At 36.7% G+C, this 22,227-nt stretch overlaps 1 protein-coding gene across 1 annotated transcript in view; it reads right to left on the reverse strand.

Annotated features, from left to right (window-relative positions):
• Positions 1–5,095: 5,095 nt before the first annotated feature.
• The window catches only part of LOC106085125 (protein abrupt), a 260,695-nt gene continuing 243,563 nt past the window's right edge, over positions 5,096–22,227 (reverse strand). The window contains 3 exon segments of the mRNA XM_059364237.1: positions 5,096–6,599; positions 6,664–7,362; positions 16,722–17,750. Of these exon segments, the coding sequence (XP_059220220.1) occupies positions 6,166–6,599; positions 6,664–7,362; positions 16,722–17,750 (2,162 nt within the window). The 3' untranslated portion in view covers positions 5,096–6,165.

Raw genomic sequence — 22,227 nt, forward strand, 5'->3', positions numbered from 1 at the left:
ACTTTCTGCTGTTTCAGAAGACTTTCTGCTGTTTCAGCAAACATTTTTGTTGTTTTTACTAACAAATTTCTATGAGTTTGCTGTGTTTTATTTTAGTACTATCCAAAGTAAGTTAGAAACTATCAGTGCAAAGTTGTACTGGTAAGTTATCGATAACATGCAATAACAGATAATAAGAAACGATTTATTGTTATTTGCACTATATAGTGGAGGCCACCGTAGCGCAGAGGTTAGCATGTCCGCCTATGACGCTGAACGCCTGGGTTCGAATCCTGGCGAGACCATCGGAACAAATTTTCAGCGGTTGTTTTCCCCTCCTAATGCTGGCAACATTTGTGAGGTACTATACCATGTAAAACTTTTCTCCAAAGAGGTGTCGCACTGCGGAACGACGTTTCGTACTCGGCTATAAAACGGAGGCCCCCTATCATTGAGCTTAAACTTGAATCGGACTGCACTCGTTGATATGTGAGAAGTTTGCCCCTGTTCCTTAGAGGAATGTTCATGGGGAAAATTTTCAATTTTACTATATAGTGCATCCAGTAAAATTTTTCTACTGATATCAGCAAACACTGTCTGTTGGCATAAAATTAAACTTTTCAATAAATCCATTCAAAATATTTGAACTTCTAAACAACTATTGAGGCATTTGCTATATGGTAATAAAAACCCAGTATGGAAAGGCAAAAGTCGGGCGGTGCTGACTTTATAATACCCTACACCTACCTACTCTATAGGTACAAAGTGGGAGCTATGTCTAATTCTGAAACAATTTTGATGGACCTCTCCGAATGTTTTCAGATGAGTTATTAAACAATCCGTATCACATTTTGAGCAAATATGTTCAAACTGTATTAATTACCCAAAATCGGACGAACAAATATATGGGAGCTATATCTAAATCTCAACCGATTTCGAGAAAACTGTTCAGATAACGTGGTGCTCGTAGAGAAAAGCGTTTTGCAAAATTTTGGCAAGATTGGTAAAAAAATGCGCTTGCATTTGGCTCTAGGAGTGAAAATCGGGCGATATATATATGAGAGCTATATCTAAATCTGAACCAATTTCCATGAAATTCGCCAGTAATGTCGAGAGTCAAGAGAAAATCCTTCCTAACAAATTTCAAGAGAATCGGTTAACAAATGACAATTTTATTGCAGTATTAATGCATATCGGACGAACATATGTATGGGAGCTACATCCAAGTCTGAACCGATATTTTTCAATTACAATAGTCTTCGTCTCTAGGCCGAAAAACATGCCTGTACCAAATTTGAAGGCGATTGGATGAAAATTGCGACCTGTAGTTTGTACACAAATTAACATGGTCAGACAAACGGACGGATAGACAGATGGACGGGCAGACAGACGGGCATAGCTAAATCGAATCAGAAAGTGATTTTGAGTCGATCGGTATACTTATCAATGGGTCTATCTCTCTTCCTTTTGGGTGTTACAAACAAATTCACAAAGTTATATTGTAGTACCCTGTACCACAGTAGTGGTGTAGGGTATAAAAATTGATTTTTTCTTAGTCTTTTTAATTTAATTGATCGGCTTAGTCGAATATTTATCGGAATTTACTAAAAATGTTATACTCAAATCTTTAAAGAAAAATCATGCCTTTTACTAAATGTGACAAAATTTTATTATTCATAACCCATGGACTAATAAAATTTTTTACTAAGGAAAAGTGGTATTATTTAATACTTCATAGTGGTCTTACTTTTTCAATGTGAGTGTAGATTGTGGTTGTTGGAACGGTGATTGCTGTTAGCATGCTGTGCATAATATTTGCGTTAACAACATGGTAAAGTAATGTAGTGGGCCGTTGTAATACTACAGATTTATTTTGTAGCCACTGACCAAATGGATTCCCCCCATAGGAGAGAATCTACAACTCCCAAACTGGTATGCCAAGCACGCTACAACTTTGGTAACGGCTTGGTTATTCACCAAGTTGCAAACAAATCCATAGAGAAGAGCATATGGAGAACGGTCCAAGTTAAAGGTATCAACAAATCAGAAGTAGAAACAAATGTGCTCTGAAGTTTGGCTTCATCTTCAGACCCCATTCGATTATTTCACATGGAGACTAAGGGGCCCATTGTTGATTTCCCTGTTATCCTAGAGAGTATTTAGCCATTTCAGACTCCCAGTGTTCGGAGAATATGGTTAGGTTAGGTAAGAGTGGCAGTCGTTTACAGACTCACTTAGACAATTTTAAGTCCATTGTATACCACAGTAGTGACAGACCAAGACTTCTGGCGGGAATCGAACCCACGATTTCTGCACTGGTAATCCACGCATGCTCCCAACTCGAGTACGGGACGCCCTTTTCAAAGGAAAGTGTTTTAAAACGTTTCTTTCCCAAAGGAACGGGTAATAAAACTACCCTTTCCCAAAGGAGAGGGTAATGAAACTACACTTTCCAAAGGAAAAGGTAATAAAACTACCGTTTATCACTTTTGGTGTCGGTAGGTTAGGTTAGGTTGAAAAGAGGGTGCGGATATAAATCCGTCCCCATGCCACTATGGGCATACACCTAAGCCAGCATTCGGCTCGAAGTTAGGAATTCCCTGCTACTTACAGAATCATTGATTGTTTTCCATACCACTCCCCCAAGTTGGTTCATGTCTGGTATTGTGTCCCCACCTAAGTACCGGTGACTTTTAGTCGCGAAAGCCGGGCAATGACATAGGAAATGCTCTAACGTCTCATCATCTTCCCCACATGCCCTACATCTGCTATCACTTGCCGCACCGATTTTGCATAAGTGAGCTCATAGTCTTATGTGTCCCGTTGCGATACCAAAAGCTATACTGACCTCCTTCTTACTTCCGTTCAGTAATAGCCTCATCCTCTCACGATCCGGATCACCCCATAGGATTTTCGCCGTCCTACCGACTGTTTCGCTACTCCACAGTGTTTGGTGGCGGTAATAACGTCTCTTAATTTATAACGAACTTTGTCGAATATCGCATTATACGAGTTGTTCTAGAGGCTTCAAGCGTCATTTCTTTCTTTTCTTTTTATACCCTCCACCTTAGGATGGGGGTATGCTAATTTCGTCATTCTGTTTGTAACAACTCGAAATATGCGTCTGAGACCCCATAAAGTATATATATTCTTGATCGTCATGTCATTTAAAGTCGATCTAGCAATGTCCGTCCGTCTTTATATAGAAAGCTTGAAATTTTGCACAAATACCTTTTATTAGTGTAAGTTGGTTGGGATTGTAAATGGGCCAAATCGGTGCATATTTTGATATAACTGCCATATAAACCGATTTTTGGTCTTGACTTCTTGAGCCTCTAGAGGGCACAATTCTCTTCCGATTTGACTGAAATTTTGCACGTGATGGTTTTGGTATCACTTCCAATAACTGTGCTAAGTATGATTCAAATCGGTTCATAATCTGGTATAACTGTCATATACATCGATCTTGAATCTTGACTTTTTGAGCCAATGCAAATGCAAATTTTTCCCATAAACATGCCACTAGTTCCTTAATGGCATGTTTATGGACATGGAGCCACCGTAGCGCAGAGGTTAGCATGTCGGCCTATGACGCTGAACGCCTGGGTTCGAATCCTGGCGAGACCATCAGAAAAAAATTTTCAGCGGTGGTTTTTCCCCTCCTAATGCTGGCAACATTTGTGAGGTACTAAGCCAAAGAGATGTCGCACTGCGGCACGCCGTTCGGACTCGGCTATAAAAAGGAGGCCCCTTATCATTGAGCTTAAACTTGAATCGGACTGCACTCATTGATATGTGAGAAGTTTGCCCCTGTTCCAGAGCCAATAGAGCGCTCAATTCTCATCCGATTTGGCTGAAATTTTGCATGGGGTGTTTTGTTATGACTTTCAATAAGTGTGCTAAGTATGGCGCAAATCGGTACATAACCTGATATAGCTGCCATATAAACCGATCTTGGGATCTTCACTTCTTGAGCCTCTAAAGGGAGCAGTTGTCATCCGATTTAGCAGAAATTTTGTACAACGGCTTCTCTCATGATCTATAGCCTGATACAGCTCCCATATAAACCTTTCTCCCGATTTTGCTTCTTGAGCCTTTACAAGGCACAATTCTTATACGAATGAACTAAAATATTACACCATAACTTCTACAATGTTCAGCATTCATTTATGGTCCAAATCGGACTATAACTTGATATATCTGCAATAGCATAACTGTTCTTATTCATTATTCTTTGTTTGCCTAAAAAGAGATACCGCGCATGGAACTCGACAAATGCGATTAATGGTGGATGGTATATAAGATTTGGCCTAGCCGTACTTAGCATGCTCTTACTTGTTTTTAATTGGATCAACTAAAAAATTAATTGAACATTTCAAAAACTTTAATAATTTTTGTAATTGTATCAATAAAAAAAATTAATTGGAAATTTCATCATTCAATCATTTTTCTAATTGAATATAAATTTTTTTAATTGAAATTTTTTCCAAAAACTGTGATTGATATTATCATTTTGGCGATTCAAGTAGTTTCAATTAACAAATTAATTGGTTCAATTAAATTTGTGATTTAAACTAATTTTTATTTTTTTTCTGTTTATGTTTAGGGAAGTTTTATAGGGCTGTTAAACTCACAGGAGTCATTAGAGATCGAACATTTTTTTTATGTTTTTACCAAGATTCGAAACCAGACATTCTGTTTCATATGTCTTTAAGCCTTCAATTTGGATTTTTGTTTTTTTCCAATATTTTTTTTAGATTTAGGTAAAACCCACCAAAGTTGTATACGACCACTTTTCCGTTTTTTTTTTTTCAAGAAACTAGTTTAATGCTATTTGCTTTTATGATCACAAGTTTAACAGTAGTGCACTGCAATCCACCTCCATTCATGTAATTCAAAAAATTGAAATATTTGTTTAAAAAATTAATTTTTTTTTCTAAAAAAGAAAGGCACTTGAAATAAAATGAATAAAAAACGACTTAATAAATTAAAGGGGACAAATTTAACTAATTCAATTATGATTTGACATTCAAATTGAAACTGGAGTCTAGAGTTAAGAAAACACACTTTTTCCTTGGGCTGCTCAAAATCAGAAATCAAAATGTTGAAACTATGTGTTTTACAAAATACATGGTCTAGGATGTGTTTTGTTTTCCTTCTTCTACGTCGTCATCGTCGTCGTCTTCTTGTTCTTTAACATTCAATAAATATGTACACTTAAATGTTATAACTAGGCGTATGCTAATAAAAAACTACATAAAAATTTAATTCTAAAAATTGCTTTAGTTTTTTTCACCACTCTCTTTCTTTTGTATAGAACTGATGGATGTATGTTATGTAGGTTAGATTTGTTACGTTTAAGGAGTAGGACAAAGGAGGGCTTTAAGGTTTGCTGTAGAGGATCAATGTTATCTTTAAGATGATGTCTTAACATGTTGTTGTAAGTTTTTTTCACTTTTTTTATAATTTGTCTATATAATATTGCCCGTTTGAAATATCGCTTTTAATCTCTTATTTTTATATACAATAATAATTATCAAAAAAAAAAAAAAACAATTTCAAATATTTAAGGATTTTTCTTTCTTTTTTGTTTTGCTATGTATTTTTTTATTTAAAACGGTTATCGTAAATCGTATACGAGCGATTCTTTTTGTTGTCAGAGTATTTGTTGTTGTTGCTATTTCAAAATATCTTGACCGTATAAAATACCCTTGGTTTTTGTTTTTTGCTTTTAAAACGGCGAGAGTTTAAAAGGTTTTTGTTCCAAAAAAGAAAATAAACTGGTATACATGGTTAAGGCTTCTTTGTTGCAAAAATTTCAAATTCAAAATTACTATGCATGTACGAGTATGTGAGTACGACTAAGGTGGTAGTTGGTTGTGGTTGTTGTCCAGGCTAAGGTCCGTCCTTCGACTTTAGCCAACAATTTTAACTAATATTTGTTTTTTTTTGTTGTTGTTAACAAAATCCTTCAGATTTTGAGTTTACAGAACATAATTACCCACCACGGCAGTTGCGAAGTTTGTTTTTGTTCTTTTGTATAAATTTAACTTTTGCGGCAGCTTTCCGCTTTTTTTAAAATAAAATTTTCTAAATATTTTATATTTTCTCTTAAAAATAAAATATCGTAGTTTTGTGTATGTTTTTGTTGTGATTTCATTTCCTAGACAGGTATTGGCTTTTGATTTATGTATTGTGAACACCCTCGTCCTCGGAATAGTTATCCTCATTGTCGGAGCCCAGATTGTCGTGATGGCTGCCCGATTGGTTGTTGCCTTCTAGGCCCAGATCCATGGGCTCGGAGGGATCTCTTCGCAGATCATTGTTGCTCGAGGCGGGAGTGTTTTGAGAATTTTGCATATTTTCACTGTGGCTGGGCGACATGACACCACCTTCACGTCTCATAATGGGCTCAATGGTGAGACCGCTGTTGTTATTGCCGGCAGCCATGCTGGTGAAAGCATTGCCTGCTGCCTGGCTGGCTAATTTGCTTAAATCAAATTGCGGCGGCAAAAGCCCTGGGGGCAATTTGTCGAGACCATGGCCCATGGCATTCAGTTGGGCCATTTTGGCGGCATGCAAGGCGGCTGCGGCAGCATGTTCCTGGGACATGCCCATGCCTAAGTAGACAAAAACATACGGTTTTAATAAAAACACCACTTTCTTTCACATTTGATGACTTACCGAAAGTATTCTCTGTGATGAATTGCAAATAGGTGTCCAATAGCGATTGTCCCGCCGCTGAACTGGTGGGTATTTGGCCAGCGGCTAAATCTTTTTGTTGTCCCAAAGCTGCGGCCGCCGCCGCAGCAGCTGCTGCTTCGTTTCTTATGCGCGATATGGTGGTATTGGCATGACCGAAATTGCTCAACAAAGACTCATGATAGCGGCTTAGTTCTGCATTGGCACCAGCATTGCCATAACCCCCACTGGCAGTGGTCAAATCCTCGGGATCATCATCAGAGTCCTCCACCATTTCATCTTTCATGTTATTGGACAAATTGATATCCAGTTTAGTTTGGCTGTTGCCGCCACCGCTGCTGTTGGTGGGTGAGGCGCGTGCTCTTAGCTCGGCAGGTGAAATCTTCACTCCAGCCTTGGCCAGAAGACGCGAAGCCAATTCAGGATCAAAAGCGCTGGGCATGGGCAGCACCGGCAAGTCCTTGGTGGATATGCCACGATGCTGACGCGACATATGCGAGTGCAGAGAGTTACGCGATTTGGCCACAGTACCGCAAAGTACGCAACGATAGCCCGGGCACACGGTATGCTTGTCTTCCAGATGGGTGCGCAAGGTATGGGCCGAGCGATAGATCTTGCCACATTTGGGGCAAGGGCGAGGGTCAGTTGCACGTACACGCATTTCCAAAGAGCGGCGATTAACTAAAAAAATAGAGAAAAAAAATTAAAAAAAAAATTTTTCATAGGGTAAGGTAGGTAGGATAGGCAAAAAAAAAATCACACATTTTGTTTTTATTTTTGTATACTTCTTTTTATTGAATTCATCTTTTGTTCTTTGCTTTACTTGAAAATATATTGTATATATTTGCCTTTTCATGGTATCTAGCCTTAAAGGTTGCTCTCTTATTCTTCTCTTTCTTTAATTTTTTTGTTAAGTTGACTATTCCAACCATATTATTGTTGGCTTTCTCATTTAGCTTCTTAGGATTTTTCTTCATTCAATATGATACATAAAGTTTAGCACAATTCAAAATAAATAATTTTTAAATAAATTTCAACTAAAACTAAACTTTTTTATACTCTTTTCTCTTTTTTTTTGGTTTTGTAGGAATTTTCTTTTGTTTACAAAGGAATTTTCATAGGTACTCCCGCTTTTTGCCGTCTCCAAAGTAAAGTTTGTTTTTCGAGTTTTCTTCAGGAGAGTGGTTGTGTTTTTCATGAATTCTTAAACTTAAAAAAATCTTTATAAAAATTCTTTCAAAATTCATTTGCATTTTCTCTTAGCTTTTTGTAAGTTTTTAATTTTTTTTTCGTTTTTGATTAATTTAATAGGAACCTGTTTTTACGTATTAAATCTTATTTTTTCCGTATTTTAGTTTTTGCCTTAAATTCAAAGAAATTAAGCGAAATAAATTGTAATTGAATTATTTTATTTTTGGTTATAGTGTTATAGTCGATACACTGGAGATGAGTTTTTTTGTTTAATGAAATTGTCTACATTTCATACAATCGGATATTGTCCGGCTGCAGACCATGTTTCTATTACAAAAAGAAAGACAAAAAACCATTTTTTTAGACAGAAAATGTGGTTTTGTTTTGTAATAGCATTTGAATGGTTTCCTCGATCGCGTTTTCGTTTGCTACCACCAAACTCATCAGTAGGATTTGCCAAAATCTAGATTTCTAAAAAGTTATATGGGTTGGCTACACAATCTTTTAGAGAGCTAGTCAGAAGATTCTTCAAAGTTGAAATGCGATGCAGACAGTTTAGGTTCATGATTGGCATAACTGCACCGGGAACTGTGCACCGCACAGTGTTGCCAAATTGAAAAATCTTGGAAATAATTTTGGAACTTTTAGATATGGATACGAAACTTAAAATTTGGGGATCCTAGTAGGTCCAGAGGCTGATTCATGGGGAATAAAAGTTGGTCATCTCGAGCATGTTAAATTTTGAATTGCTTGCCAAACAGTCATTTATGGGCCGAATTGCTTGATTCTTCTTAAAAAAAAAACTCTTTAAATTTTGCATATTTTTGGGAAATCATCTCAACATTGACTATGTTAAGTTTCGTGTCCATAACTCCATCCGTTCAATAGTTCCAGAATTATTTCCAAGATTTTTCGATTTGGCAATACTGTGCACTGGTGGTGAATGCTGTCAACGCTGTGGATTCATAGTTAGAATGAAGCTTAAGCATCTTGGGAAGCATGCTACAATCTGCATAAAAATTAATACTTTAACTTTCAAGGGCCCAACGAAGTCGAAACAGCGACTATATAAAAGAAATTATCTATGATGGTATGTATACCGAAACAGTTGCTTTGACCATTACACTAAAATAGTACTAGGTAACTGCAATGGAGAAAAAGCAATCGTTAGCGCCTCACAAACCATATCATATGGTTAGGTTAGGCTTAGAAGAGAGTGCGGTTGTTAATCCGCCCATGCCACTATGGACATAAGCCAGTAAACGGCATGTTGCGCGTTCTGAATGGTTAAAGTAACCTCGAAAAAGAAAACCAAAGTCAGGAACTCCGTGCTACTAACAAAATCCCTTTTCCATACTACACCCCAAAATTGGTTAATATCTGGTATTGTGTCCCCACCTAAGTGCCGATGTCTGTTAGCCGTGAAAGCCTAACTTTGATATAGGAAATGGCCCAGCGTCTCATTATCTTCCCCACATGCCTTACTCGTGCTATCATTTGTTGCATCTATTCAGCATAAGTGTGCTCGTAGTCATATATGTCCCGTTATAGTACCGAAAGCTACACTGACGCCTTTTCTCTATCCGGATCTTCTCATAGGATATTCGTCGTCTTACCGAAGACCACGATCTAAACTCAGACTACGTGGACACGAAAGGCTTCGGGTTAACCAAGTTTATTGGAGGCAGTCCTTTGGCCTTTGCTGCCAAATTCTCTGCTCTTTACTTGTTATTGTCCTGATGGTGAGTTTACTCTCCATAAAAAGGTTCACACTCGACGCCCTCGCGTTTATACCACACAACTTCACGTATTCCGTGATAGCCCGGATCTCTGACTGCAGAACCTTATACAGGTCAGGCAGTCGAAAACAGATCTCAGTCTCTGGGTTCTCAATGTAGACTCCCAGGCCCACTTTGAGTTCTAGCTTTGATCCATCTGGGCAGCAATCAGTGCCTTGCACTCGACCTCAGGTATCCGAACGGAAACATGTTCCATTCCTTCCACGGTTCCTATCATCGTCTTAATTATATCACGATGGCGTGACCTGCCTATCCTCTATACATTCTCCCATCGCTTTAAGAGTCATAGCCGCATTGGCTACCTCAACTTGTCAACTGTATGTCTATGTGTCGGATATCTAGAATAGTCTCCAGTGCCCCGGTGGACATGGTCTCCATCGCACCGCCAATGCCAAGACAACATGTTCTCTGAACCTTTGTTCTTAACTATGGTGAATTTTTTTCTGATGATCTTGTTGGGATTTGAACTTCTGCGCTACGGTGGCCTCCAGCATATTTTCTTAGACAGCACTATTTTCCTACCAATTAGTCCTTAATGTGTAAATTGTCCAAAAGGTGTCAAACTGATTAAGTGTAAAACTAGCAGTCGTACACAGATAAAAATAATTTTGAAAATCAACAACTTTTGTTAAAAAATCAACTATAAAATTTGTCATTTTTCCTGCAACAATTAAAATTAAAATTTTAGCAACCCAAAGTACAAATTGGGTGTCAGCAATCATTCGCTTAGTAAGCCAACAAATAAAATGTATTCTCAAGATCAAAGTTTGTACATATTTTTGCGAGTGGCCACACCTTTTTGTGAAAATAATATCATGGCAATCATGACTACAGATGTTCAAAATAAGCCTGCGCTCGTAATTTATCCAGAACTGCGCTGTCCTGGATAGATGCCATTTTCATACAGATTTCATTGCAATGCACTATATAGTACTAAAATAAAACACAGCTTATATTGGTATGTTGTTGGTTGAAAAAATGTCCCTTGACTACCAACAACTAGCTCAAAAAACAAATTTGTTGAAAAATCTTCAAATTTAAATACCTTATCTATCAAGAATCAACAGACTCACTTCAACAACTAAAATCATTAATTCAATTACCTAAATTATTGAGCACCAACTCTTTTGACATGTAGATAAAGTTGTTGAATTTTTCTAGCACTGATTTTTTTCTGTGTATCAATTCGTCAGTTTGATGTGATATATTCGAAGATACAGACAAATCCGCTTAATTTAAAACAACAAAATACAAGAAATTTGTTTCAATTATCCGATGTTTTAAATTATGCCAAGTTCGGATAACTGAAATACGTTGCAATTAACCGAAGTTTGAAGAATAAAGAATGTTTTCCATTAGCAGAACTTCAGTAAGTTAAAGGCTTTGTAATTAAAAGATATGGGATTATAAAAGTTATGAACAAGTGCTAAGTTCGGCCGGGCCGAATCTTATATACCCTCCACCTATGGCGGTGAACGCCTGGATTCGAATCCTGGAGAGACCATGAGAAAAATTATTCAGCGGTGGTTTTCCCCTCCTAATGCTGGCAACATTTGTAAGGTACTATGCCATGTAAAACTTCTCCAAAGAGGTGTCGCATGCCGTTCGAACTCGGCTATAAAAAGGAGACCCCTTATCATTGAGCTTAAACTTGAAACGGACTGCACTCATTGATATGTGAGAAGTTTGCCCCCGTGCCTTAGTGCAAAATGTGTTTATGGGGGAAATATTTCGAGAAGTTACAAACAGAATGACGAAATTAGTATTCTCCCATCCTATGGTGGAGGGTATAAAAATAGATGCTGTGAGGCTAGTTACTCATATTGCCATGGTCGGTACATATGTCAGTGACTTGGCTCAGAAAATATCTACCAGATTCGTGTTCTACTCTAAAATGCCTCTTAATTGAGCTCCATATTGCCATGGTCAATAAATATGTCCTATTTAGGTGATATTATAGGGGTGGGGTAGCCCCATGGGGTTGAGCAAATACGTCCTATTTAGGTGGTGTTATGGGGGTGGGGTGACCCCATACACATTTTCCCCGAATATTGGTATCAGATTCGTGCTTTACTCCCAAAGTCCTTTCATTTGAGAGCCATATTGCTGTGGTCGTAAAATTGTCCTGTTTGGGAGTGTTTTGGGGAAGAGGCGGCCCACCCCCAAACATTTGGTCTCACATTTAGATATCAGATTCAGTTTTCTAATCTTATTGTCGTGATTGGCCTTTATATGTATTTGGTATGTTTTAGGGGTGGGGCGACCCCCCTAGGCACCCCATCCGAAATTTAGATACCAAATTTTTAGGTTACTATAAGAGGGCACATAAAATTTCCCTTAAATTGCACCATTGACCAATCGTAACATTGACCAATAATTGTTTTCAATTAAGAGGAGTTGATATCTTAGAATTGTGGCTTTTTGGCATAAGCGATTTTTTAACTAACCAGTTTTTAAATTAAGCGGAGTAAAATGTCCTTAAAACCAATCAATTCAATTGATTTTTTGCAATTAACCGATTTTTGCAATTAAACGGCTACGACTGTTTATTAACTAACTATCTCTTCTCCAGCGTATTTTATTGTAGTTTGGTTTCTTCTTTTTCTCTGAGCCTAAACTATACATGTATGAGTAAGAAATGTAACAAAAACATATATCATTATATAACATAAGCAAAATGTTTGAGCTCTTATCCTTGACTTTTCTATTTTATTTTATTTGTTTTGTTTTTCATTGCTATTGTTAGTTTTAGTTATTATTTTTCATTGTCATTTATTATGTTGTTGTCTTCGTTTAGTGAGTGAAGTATGGATATTACGATTTGTTAATAAATTATTTACTATAATTCAATTTATTTAATTAATATTAAATACTAGATAGGACTATACATTTGTGTTGTAGTTTTTTTCGAGGGATTTTTCAAAACAAACAAAATAAAAAACAAACTTGGATAGGTTTGTATGTGGAAAATTATCATATTTTTTTTGTTTTTGCTTTTTTTTATAATTTTGTAATTTTATTTATATACTTTTCGTATGTTTTGTTTGGCTAAAAATATATTTACGCAGGCACATTCTATGTTTGTTACTTTAGTATTTTTATAATACTTTTTATATTAATTAGTTTATAATTGTTTATGTTTTTATTGTGTTTACTTGGTTTTTATTTAAATATATAGTGTAATATTCAAAATAAATTACCAAAAATTATTATAAACAAATTAATGGCAATTTATTTTTAGAGTTGTTATTTATTTTTAATCATATCTACATTGTTTTTTTATTATTTTCTTAATGGTGAATCTTTAATACTGTTGTAATAATTATAATAATCTATGCATTTTCTCTTCATATCTTAGAAACTATAGGAGATTTTCTTAATAACTTTTGGTAGATGGTACTAAATTACAATTTCTTTTTTTACTGGTTTAGCCTAAATGTTTTGTTAGTCATTTTGGTTTTTTTTAATCATACAAGTAATAGGTCTTCTTATATATAAATGTATATATATAGGAACGTATAATTGTAATGCGTGTAATGTGGATGTGTTGTAGTTGTTTTTCGTATATATACTATATGGTATGTAGGTAAGTATGTTTATCTATATGTGTTGTTGTGTATATCTGCATATGGCTTAGTTATGTATACATTAGTTGTTGTTATTTGCTTATAATTTCATTATGCCTATTTAATAGACAATTTCGGGTTTCTGGGAAATCAATGGAACTTTTCTTTTGTCTAAATGTATGAAAAAAAAAAAAAAATAAATCTTTGGAATAGTTGTTTGGTTGATGTAACCAATTTGTTTTTTAAAGAAAATTTAAAATTTTCGAATTTTAGGAACATATGTTTAATTGTGTTCTTTTTTGTTGGTTTTCCTTAGCAAAATATTGAAAAATAAAATTAAATATTTCTGTGACCACAATTGCTCATGTATGCCATGGTTTATGCAACATAAAAATATTATAAATATTTACAATTTTCAATATTAGTTTTTGTATTTATAATTTGTATTTTATTCCAAAAAATCTAAATGGTTTAAAAATTTAAATTTTAAGGATCGGATATTTTGAAAATATTTAAAGTTAAATTGATTAAAAATTGATCCTTACTTTATATTTGCATAGTGGCACCTCAAAGTTCTTTGATATAGAGATTCAACAGTTGAATCTTTTGTAAACTCTAGACATTCTGCAGCATAAGGAATGTTAATTTAAAGGGAATCAACTGAAAAAGTTCTCGAATTTGTAAAGAACCGCTCAAGGCGATTTTGCCGCATCGGCGATTTGCTACAACAAAGCATATTTTTTTGGGATAGATATTGAAGAGTCAGATGCTCTTGATGTTCTGGGCATGAAGATACAAAGTGATGTCCGTGTCGAAAGAAGCATTCAAGTGTTTGGGCTTTCCTAAGCGGTGTAAGAAATATTTCACCTCTTCTGTTCTTCTCAAAATCTATACTACCTACAAGCTCACTTATGTAAAATCGGGGCGGCAAGTAATAGCATGTGTAGGGCATGCGGGGAAGATGATGAGACGTTGGAGCATTTCCTTTGTCATTGCCCGGTTTTCGCGTCCAACAGATACCGGTACTCAGATGGAGACACAATATCAGACATGAACCAACTTAGGGGATTGACATTGAAAACAATTAAGGATTTTGTAAGTAGCACGGAATTCCTAACTTAAAATTTTCTTTTTAGAGTTTACTTGATAGTTTTTAAAGCGAACAACAAGCCGATTACTGGCTTAGGTGTATGTCCAATGTGGCATGGGGCGGATTAATATCTGCACCATCTTTTCAACCTAACCTTACCATACTACCTACATCACGCCGAGGATGGAATATAACTCTCATATATGGGCAGGAGCTCCATAACGATCCTTGGAACTACTTGACCGGGTTCAACGGAGAGCGATAATGTCTGTCTACAAATTATGTTAGAAATGAGCCCATTTGTTTTAATGCATTTTGTTAATACTTAGACTATTCTTTGATAAAACAAGTTGGGTCAAACCAGAAACATTGATTCAGAAATCATATCAGATTCCATCAATGAAGAGAGTTATAAGCAAACAAATAGTGATACAGTTACAGTCTCAAGTTGACTCTGTGACTTCTTCTTTTAGTGACCACTAATTGTCAAATTGAGCATGACGTGAATAATAAGAAAACATACAGCAATCTGAAGAAAATTAATGTCTAAGGAACATATATTCAGTTGTTGAAGTCCCGTGGGAGTTCACATCAGAATGAGGCTTATCTGAAATTATCTGAAAGGCATGATGGATCAACAAAAAGTGTTCATGAAATAGTTTTTTTATAAGTCAAATTAGAAGAATAGAGAGAAAATCTGGCGCTTATACCTTAAAGCAGTGTTGGACACATGTGCTAGTGTGCGTAATATTTCCAAGCCAATGGGCTTTTGTTTTTCGCGTACACAACTATGTGTAACAGTGTGTGTGCATTTGCCTGCCTTGAAAAGCTTGAGAGCGAAATTCTGTGAGGTATTAGAAAGTCTGTGATTCATCTGTGTAAAGAGCACACCAAACTCCCTGAACTTTCTTCTTGTCTCATACTCTGTGGTTTAGGGATTACGCCTGCGATGTAGGAAATACGGCTGTCCTTATATCTCTAACTTGATTATCAGAATAGAAAAAAACGGGCCTCCAAGTAAGTTCACTTTGTTAGTGGGCTACCTATTCTGCCTTAATTTATGTCATCATAGTATATCTTCTCTATAAAGAGATGTAAAGTTGTTGTTCTTAGTTTCTACTTAGCTTAAAGGGGTTTTCAACAGGGACGCTACAAAAGTAGACCGATAGGCCGCAAACGACACCACATTTTTTGCCGTTCTTTTGACATTTCTCTTCAGTAATGTTTGCATTTCATGGTGGAAAAATATACAAGCCAACAACGTAGCGAAATTATTAAAATTTACTAACGAAATTCATAGTCCGTGGCCTCATCGAAAAATTATCTTCAGCTATAGTCTCATTTCTGGTTGAATGGCTTCGCCAATAAACAAAAACTGCTTTATTGTCAAACAGCAATCCACACGTACTCGGTGAGTGCCGAAAAAGTTACGGTCTGGTGCGGTTTATGGGCTGGCGCCGTCATTGGGCCGTATTTCTTCAGGGATGATCAAGATCGGCACGTTACTGTGAATGGGAATCGCTACCGTTCAATGACAACTGAATATTTTTGACTCCAAATGGATGATATGGACTTGGAGGACATGTGACTCCAACAGGACGGCGCAACAAGCCACAAAGCGAGTGTCACAATCAATTTATTGGCAACGAAGTTTCACTAATGGTCCAGTCGATTGACCGCCTTGGTAGTGCGATTTGGTGCCGTTAGACTATTTCCTATAGGGCTATGTCAAGTCTACGGTCTATGCTATCAAGTCAGCGACGGCTCATCCGTGTCCAAATGGAGTGCCATTTGGATTAGACTTTATAAATTAGGTTTCTTTTCTTCAGCTTAAATTGAAATTTGGCAAAACCCTTTGATATGAGGGAATGGAATTAAGGAGAAAAAAGTCCTCAAACATTTTTTCTCATTATCACAGAGTGCTGACCGAATCAATTTTAAGCTCAAAGCCAACCTCCCTTCCTTTTGCAGTCCGCTTTCTTAGTCATGTTGATGTATTTTCTTGATTTGGATAAAAAAATTCCTTTAAACTCTTTGATTGCCCAGAGTATTTGGAGAACTAATGCTGTAATTCATAATGTTTAGTTTTTCATTCTATTATAATTTAACTAAATCTCAGTCAATTCTATGCTATTTTTTGCTGCGTATACAGTTCTGTTGTTGTACTTGTGTAACTAAAAAAATTTAGCTTAGCTTTTATGGATTGCTTGTCTAGGACGCTCTCTCAAACATTCAAGACGGTTTAGTGTCAGTGTTACACTAAGTTAAAGGAAGCATTTGATTATTTTTCTGGGTTTTTCTCTTGTAGGGAATCTCTTGAGCCTTGTGATTTCTTTTGCTTTGGTGCTGGATCATTGAGTTTAATTTCATTGTCTTCAAACTATTCACCCTCACAGTTTCATTTGAAATCTGGACCTCCTGCAAAGGGTCCACCCGATGAACGCATTGCTTTCATTTTTGCCCACTGTAGCGTATGCTTGATGCGCATGTGATTGCGTACCGAATTGGGATGGGCAAAACGTCGCCCGCATTCAATGACGGGACACACAGGGCTGTCGCGGGGATAATGACGATCCAAGTGCTGGCGAAAAACTCGTTGCTCCAGCGGTGTTTCGCACAGGGGGCAAGGTAACATGTAGTTGCTGTTGTTGGCAGCAGCGGCTGCAGCATTCGCCGAGGCAGCCGATGCTGTGGCGGCGGCGGCAGCTGCTGCTGCCACTGCAGCAGGATTTTGAAAAAGATCGGGAAAATCGCGGGAACGGCTAAAGGCAATGGTGCGGGCCATCAAAAGATTGGCTGTCAGCTGCTGCTGGTGCGTTACAGCCGATTGTTGCAGTTCATCCAGATATTGTTGTTGTTGTTGTTGCTGCTGCTGTTGCTGGTGATTGTGTTGCTGATGGTCGTTTTGGTGTTGCTGCTGATGTTGTTGCTGCTGCTGCTGGTGTCTTTGTTGCATTTGATGCTCCTGATCGGATAATCGTTGTTGCTGCTGCTGCTGCTGTTGATGTTGTTGCTTTTTCAAAAGTGCCTGATACAGGGTGGACTCACTATTCTGCCTACTGGTTTTCATGGTCAAGGATATGGCCGACGACACTGAGGAAGCACCATCATCATCCATGAAATTCTCATCATCACTATCATGCCACGAGCGCATAGAACGTGCTGGAGAGGAATTTGCGGAGCGGGTTTTGATATTTGCCACTTTGTGGTTTACATGCGAGGATTGATTTATTTTATGATTCGTCAACTCTTCGGGATATTCGCGCAATTTTTGTTCCAAGGCCAGTGGTAAAGGCGTTTCGGCTCTTGGTTCATCTTTGTGCAGAACAACTTCCGTTTCCTTGGGCTCTTCCTCATCTTTGAGCTCCTCTTTGATTTGCGTTGTATTCAGAAATTTGCCCAAATTCTGTTGCACATCTGAAGCTGTGGGTTTTGGTTTTTACGATTTTCGTTGTTGATGTTGCATAAACAGAAAATAGGGGGAGGAGAGGGATCAGGGTGAAATTATTTTTTAATTTTTTTTGATTTGTTGCAAGAAGAACAAAAAAAAACGATGAAACAAAGAACGAAGGAAAAACAAATCATAAGAAAATTAAACATAAAAACACAAGAATATCGGTCGCTAAATAAATTCAATGAAGTGAAGTGAATCTAGAGACGATCTTTAAGTCAATGATTATTGAAGTTTTGCTACATAACATAAGAAGAGCAAGCAAATATATTGAATTTGACCATGATCTTCTTAAATTGAATTTCTTTATGAGGGGGAATTGAAAATAAAATACCAAGAAAAGAAGGGTAGCAGAAAATGTTGTAGCATACTGATGGTTGTAGGGAGGTTTGATTCCTGGGGAGGATTTATTGGACAGCAACAGCAACAACAGTAGAACTGAACTGAAACGGACCGAATTTTAAACCCACAAAGGGATTGCACATAATGAAAAATTTTCTTAAGCCAATTGTATGTTGGGAGTGTGTTTGTGTGAGTGAGAGTGTTTAGGAATTTGGTTGTTCTAGAAATTTTAATAGATTGTTTATTTGTGCATAGATGTAAAAGTTTGTGTGTGGGTGTGGGTATGTGTGATTGTGATTTTGACAAATTTTAATTTTGTATACATTCAGTTCTAAGGGTTCACATTGCTTTTCATATTTCTGTTTAGGTTTCTGTTTTTTGGGAATTCGAAAAATTTATTTAAGGTTTACATATGTTTTTTTTTGTTTGCCAATTGTATTTAAGGTTGTTAATAAAACTTAAAAGGATAAACAAAAAGTGGGAACCAGTATTACATTTTTCTTAATTTTTTGAAAACATTTTTAGTTTTTTTACTTATTATGATTAGAAAAAATATTTAAAAAATAAAGATCAAGGTCAAAATAATGATTTTGTTTTGTGCTTAATATGTAACTAAAAACATATAAATAACTTTGCTATATAATTATTATAATAAATGTGGGGAAATAAATTATTAAAAAAAAAAAAACAAAACATTCATTTATATTATTTACAATTGTGTAATTGATAAAAATCAAAATCAAATATCAAAAATGCTTTACAAACTAAAAATTTTTTCACGAGCATATAACTTAAAACATTACAAATTATTTGGTATACTACAATACAAGAATAAGTAAATGTTTTAATGTACTTGAAACAACAAAGTGAAAATTATTTTATTTAATTTTTTTCTTTCCAATTAAGGTAGAAATGGTAAATATTTATAGCAGGATATGTTGTCCGTTCTTCAAAAAAAAAAAAAAAGTAATTAAAAGCGTGTTAAATTCGGCCGGGCCGAATTTTATATACCCTCCACCATTGATCGCATTTGTCGAGTTCTTTCCCGGTATCTCTTTTTAGACAAACAAAGGATAAAAGGAAAGAATTGCTATGCTAATTGAATTGAGTTTTGGAGACCACAGTAGAAGTCTATGTGCAAAATATCAGCCAAGAAGTCAAGATCCTAGATTATGCACAGTTGTTAAAAATCATAACAAAACACCTCGTGCACAATTTCAGCCAAATCGGATAAAATTGCGTCCTCTTGTGGCTCAAGGAGTCAAGATTCAAGATCGGTTTATATGGCTTATGAAGTCAAGACCCCAGATTATGCACCGATTTCAACTATACTTGGCACAGTTGTTGAAAATCATAACAAAACACCTCGTGCAAAATTTCAACCCAATCAGATAAGAATTGTGACCTCTAGTGGCTCAAGCTGTCAATATCCAAGATCGGTTTGTATGGTAGCTATATTAAAACATGCACCGATATGGTTCATTCACAGACCTACACCTATAAGAAGTATTTGTGCAAAATTTCAAGCGTCTAGCTTTATTCCTTCGAAAGTTAGCGTGCTTTTGACAGACAGACAGACGTGCCTAGAAAATGTCATGACGACCAAGAATATACATATATACTTTATGGGGTCTGAGACGAATATTTCGAGGAGTTACAAACAGAATGACGAAATTAGTACCCCCATCCTATGGTGGGGGGTATAAAAATATCCGGTGCAAAATTTCAGCTAAATCGGAGGAGCATTGAGGCTCATGAACTGAAGATCCAGGATCGCTTTGTATAGAAGCTTTATCAAAACATGGACCGATATAGGTGAACATAGGTGAACATTTTCAAGCGCCTAACTTTATTTCTTCGAAAGTTAGAGTGTTTTCTACACACGGACAGGGCTACATCGAGCCGCAAGACGGTCACGAATATATATACTTTGGCGGGTCTCAGATCAATATTTCGATGTGTTATAAAAGGAATAACGAAATTAGTAAACCTTCCTCCTATGGTGGAGGGTATAAAAAATTTATAATGTGTAAATGTGATTGTATGCCCATCCCTGCAAAGGAGTACGTATAGTTTTGAACTTTTAGCATTTCTAAGTAGATCTACCCATGCTCGTCTGATTATCTGGTGAATTCATGAAAAAGTTTAAAGTACATCCCAAATCGAGTTGATTTGAGATAATCTCCAAAAACCCGTTTAGGCTACAATTCCAAGAATGCGGCATATAGAGCAACCCTGCAATCAGTAGCAACGCGCCAGATGAAGGAGTGGTATCGGGAGAAACGGAGAGAGGAGAAACGTCTTTTCCGCAGAAAGAAAAAGGAAATGGAAAGACGTGAGTGTGAGCGATTTGAGATGTACAGAGTCAGAATGAAGTCCGGAAATTCTACCAAAGAATTAAACATCAAACCGATGGCTTTGTTGCAGGCACATCCTCCTGCAGAGACAAAGAAGGAAATCTGGTAACTGGCACAGATAACATGCTGAGGATATGGAAAGAACATTTTACCTAACTGCTAGTGTTCGACTTTGGCGTCGTAGAGGATACCACAGAACCAATCAATGATGATAGTATAGAATGTTTACCTCCTAGTCAGAATGAGGTCCTTGTAGCAGTGACCCGACTAAAGAACAACAAGGCAGCAGGAGCCGACGGGTTACCCGCTGAACTATTAAAGACCGGAAGCGACACACTGATAAGGCGTATGCATCAGCTTATCTGCGCAATCTGGCTAGAAGAACGCATACCCGATGATTGGAACCTCAGCATACTATGTCACGTACACAAGAAAGGAGACAAGACGGAATGTGCTAACTACAGAGGAATAAGTCTCCTCCCCATCGAATATAAAATACTCTCGAGTGTACTGAGTGAAAGATTAAAACCTAAAGTCAATGAGATAATTGGGCTCTATCAATGCGGCTTTAGACCTGGTTAATCCAGCCTGGACCAGATATTCACACTGCGCCAAACCCTGGAAAAGACCCGAGAAGGACAAATCAACACCTACCATCTCTTTGTTGACTACAAAGCCGCCTTCGATACTCCTTTACGTTCAAAAGTATTTTAAGCCATGTCTGAGTTTGGTATCCCTGCAAAATTAATAAGACTGTGCAGGATGACACGCGCTGATACGCGCTCCTCAGTAAGAATAGAAAAGAATCTCTCCGAACCATTTAATACCAAACGAGGTTTCAGACTAGGAGACAACCTATCGTGTGATCTCTTAATATCTTGTTGGAGAAGATTATACGAGATGCAGATGTGATTAGATGTGGCACACTAATCACAAGAGAAGAAGAGCAGTTTAGAAACAAGGTCACCTCTCGCCAGACGAAGATTACACTATACAAAACACTGATACTACCCGTGTTGTTATATGGTTCTGAAGCAAGGTACTTGTGAAAGCAGATGAGGCAGTGCTTGGAGTATTTGAGAGATAGATTCTTCGTAAAATATATGGACCAGTTTGCGATAATGGAGAATATAGGCGACGTATGAACCGGGAAGACCAAAAGCCCGATGGAAAGATCAAGTGGTGGGAGACACTGCGAAACATAGTGTCAGAGATTTTAGAAAGAGCGCAGAAGATCGAGGCGCTTGGAACGCTATTCTACGTTCGGTAATTAAAGTAAAGTAAAATAATACTACAATTCAAGTGATTTGAATCTCCTGAAATAAATAAGTTGCAAAACACGAAATTTTTGAAATCTCGTCGCAAATCTGGATTTGCTCCAAGTGTAAACATGGTTTTAGTATCCTTTCCCCTTCCTCTATTAGATGGTTGTCTAAATTTTTCAAGTTTAGAACAAAAATTCCGATTTTCGGGAGATTTGTTTTTTTTTTCAAAATTTTATTACTTTGAGCAATTTTTTGACAAAATTGAGTTTTCACTAAATATTTTGCCTTCATTCGATGCAGGACTATGTTAGGAGAAACGTATTAAACCAATTTTAACTTTAGTACACTTGGATATAAATGTACACAAAATTGTTATTATCCTGCCTTAAATTCATTTTTCCGAAAACAATTTTCTTACAATCAAGTTCTTTTGCAGCAAATCAACTTTAATGTCAAAGGATAAAAACATGCAAGCACATACATGC

Source organism: Stomoxys calcitrans, chromosome 3 (genome assembly GCF_963082655.1).
Source record: "Stomoxys calcitrans chromosome 3, idStoCalc2.1, whole genome shotgun sequence".
Taxonomy (NCBI): Eukaryota; Metazoa; Arthropoda; class Insecta; order Diptera; family Muscidae; genus Stomoxys; species Stomoxys calcitrans.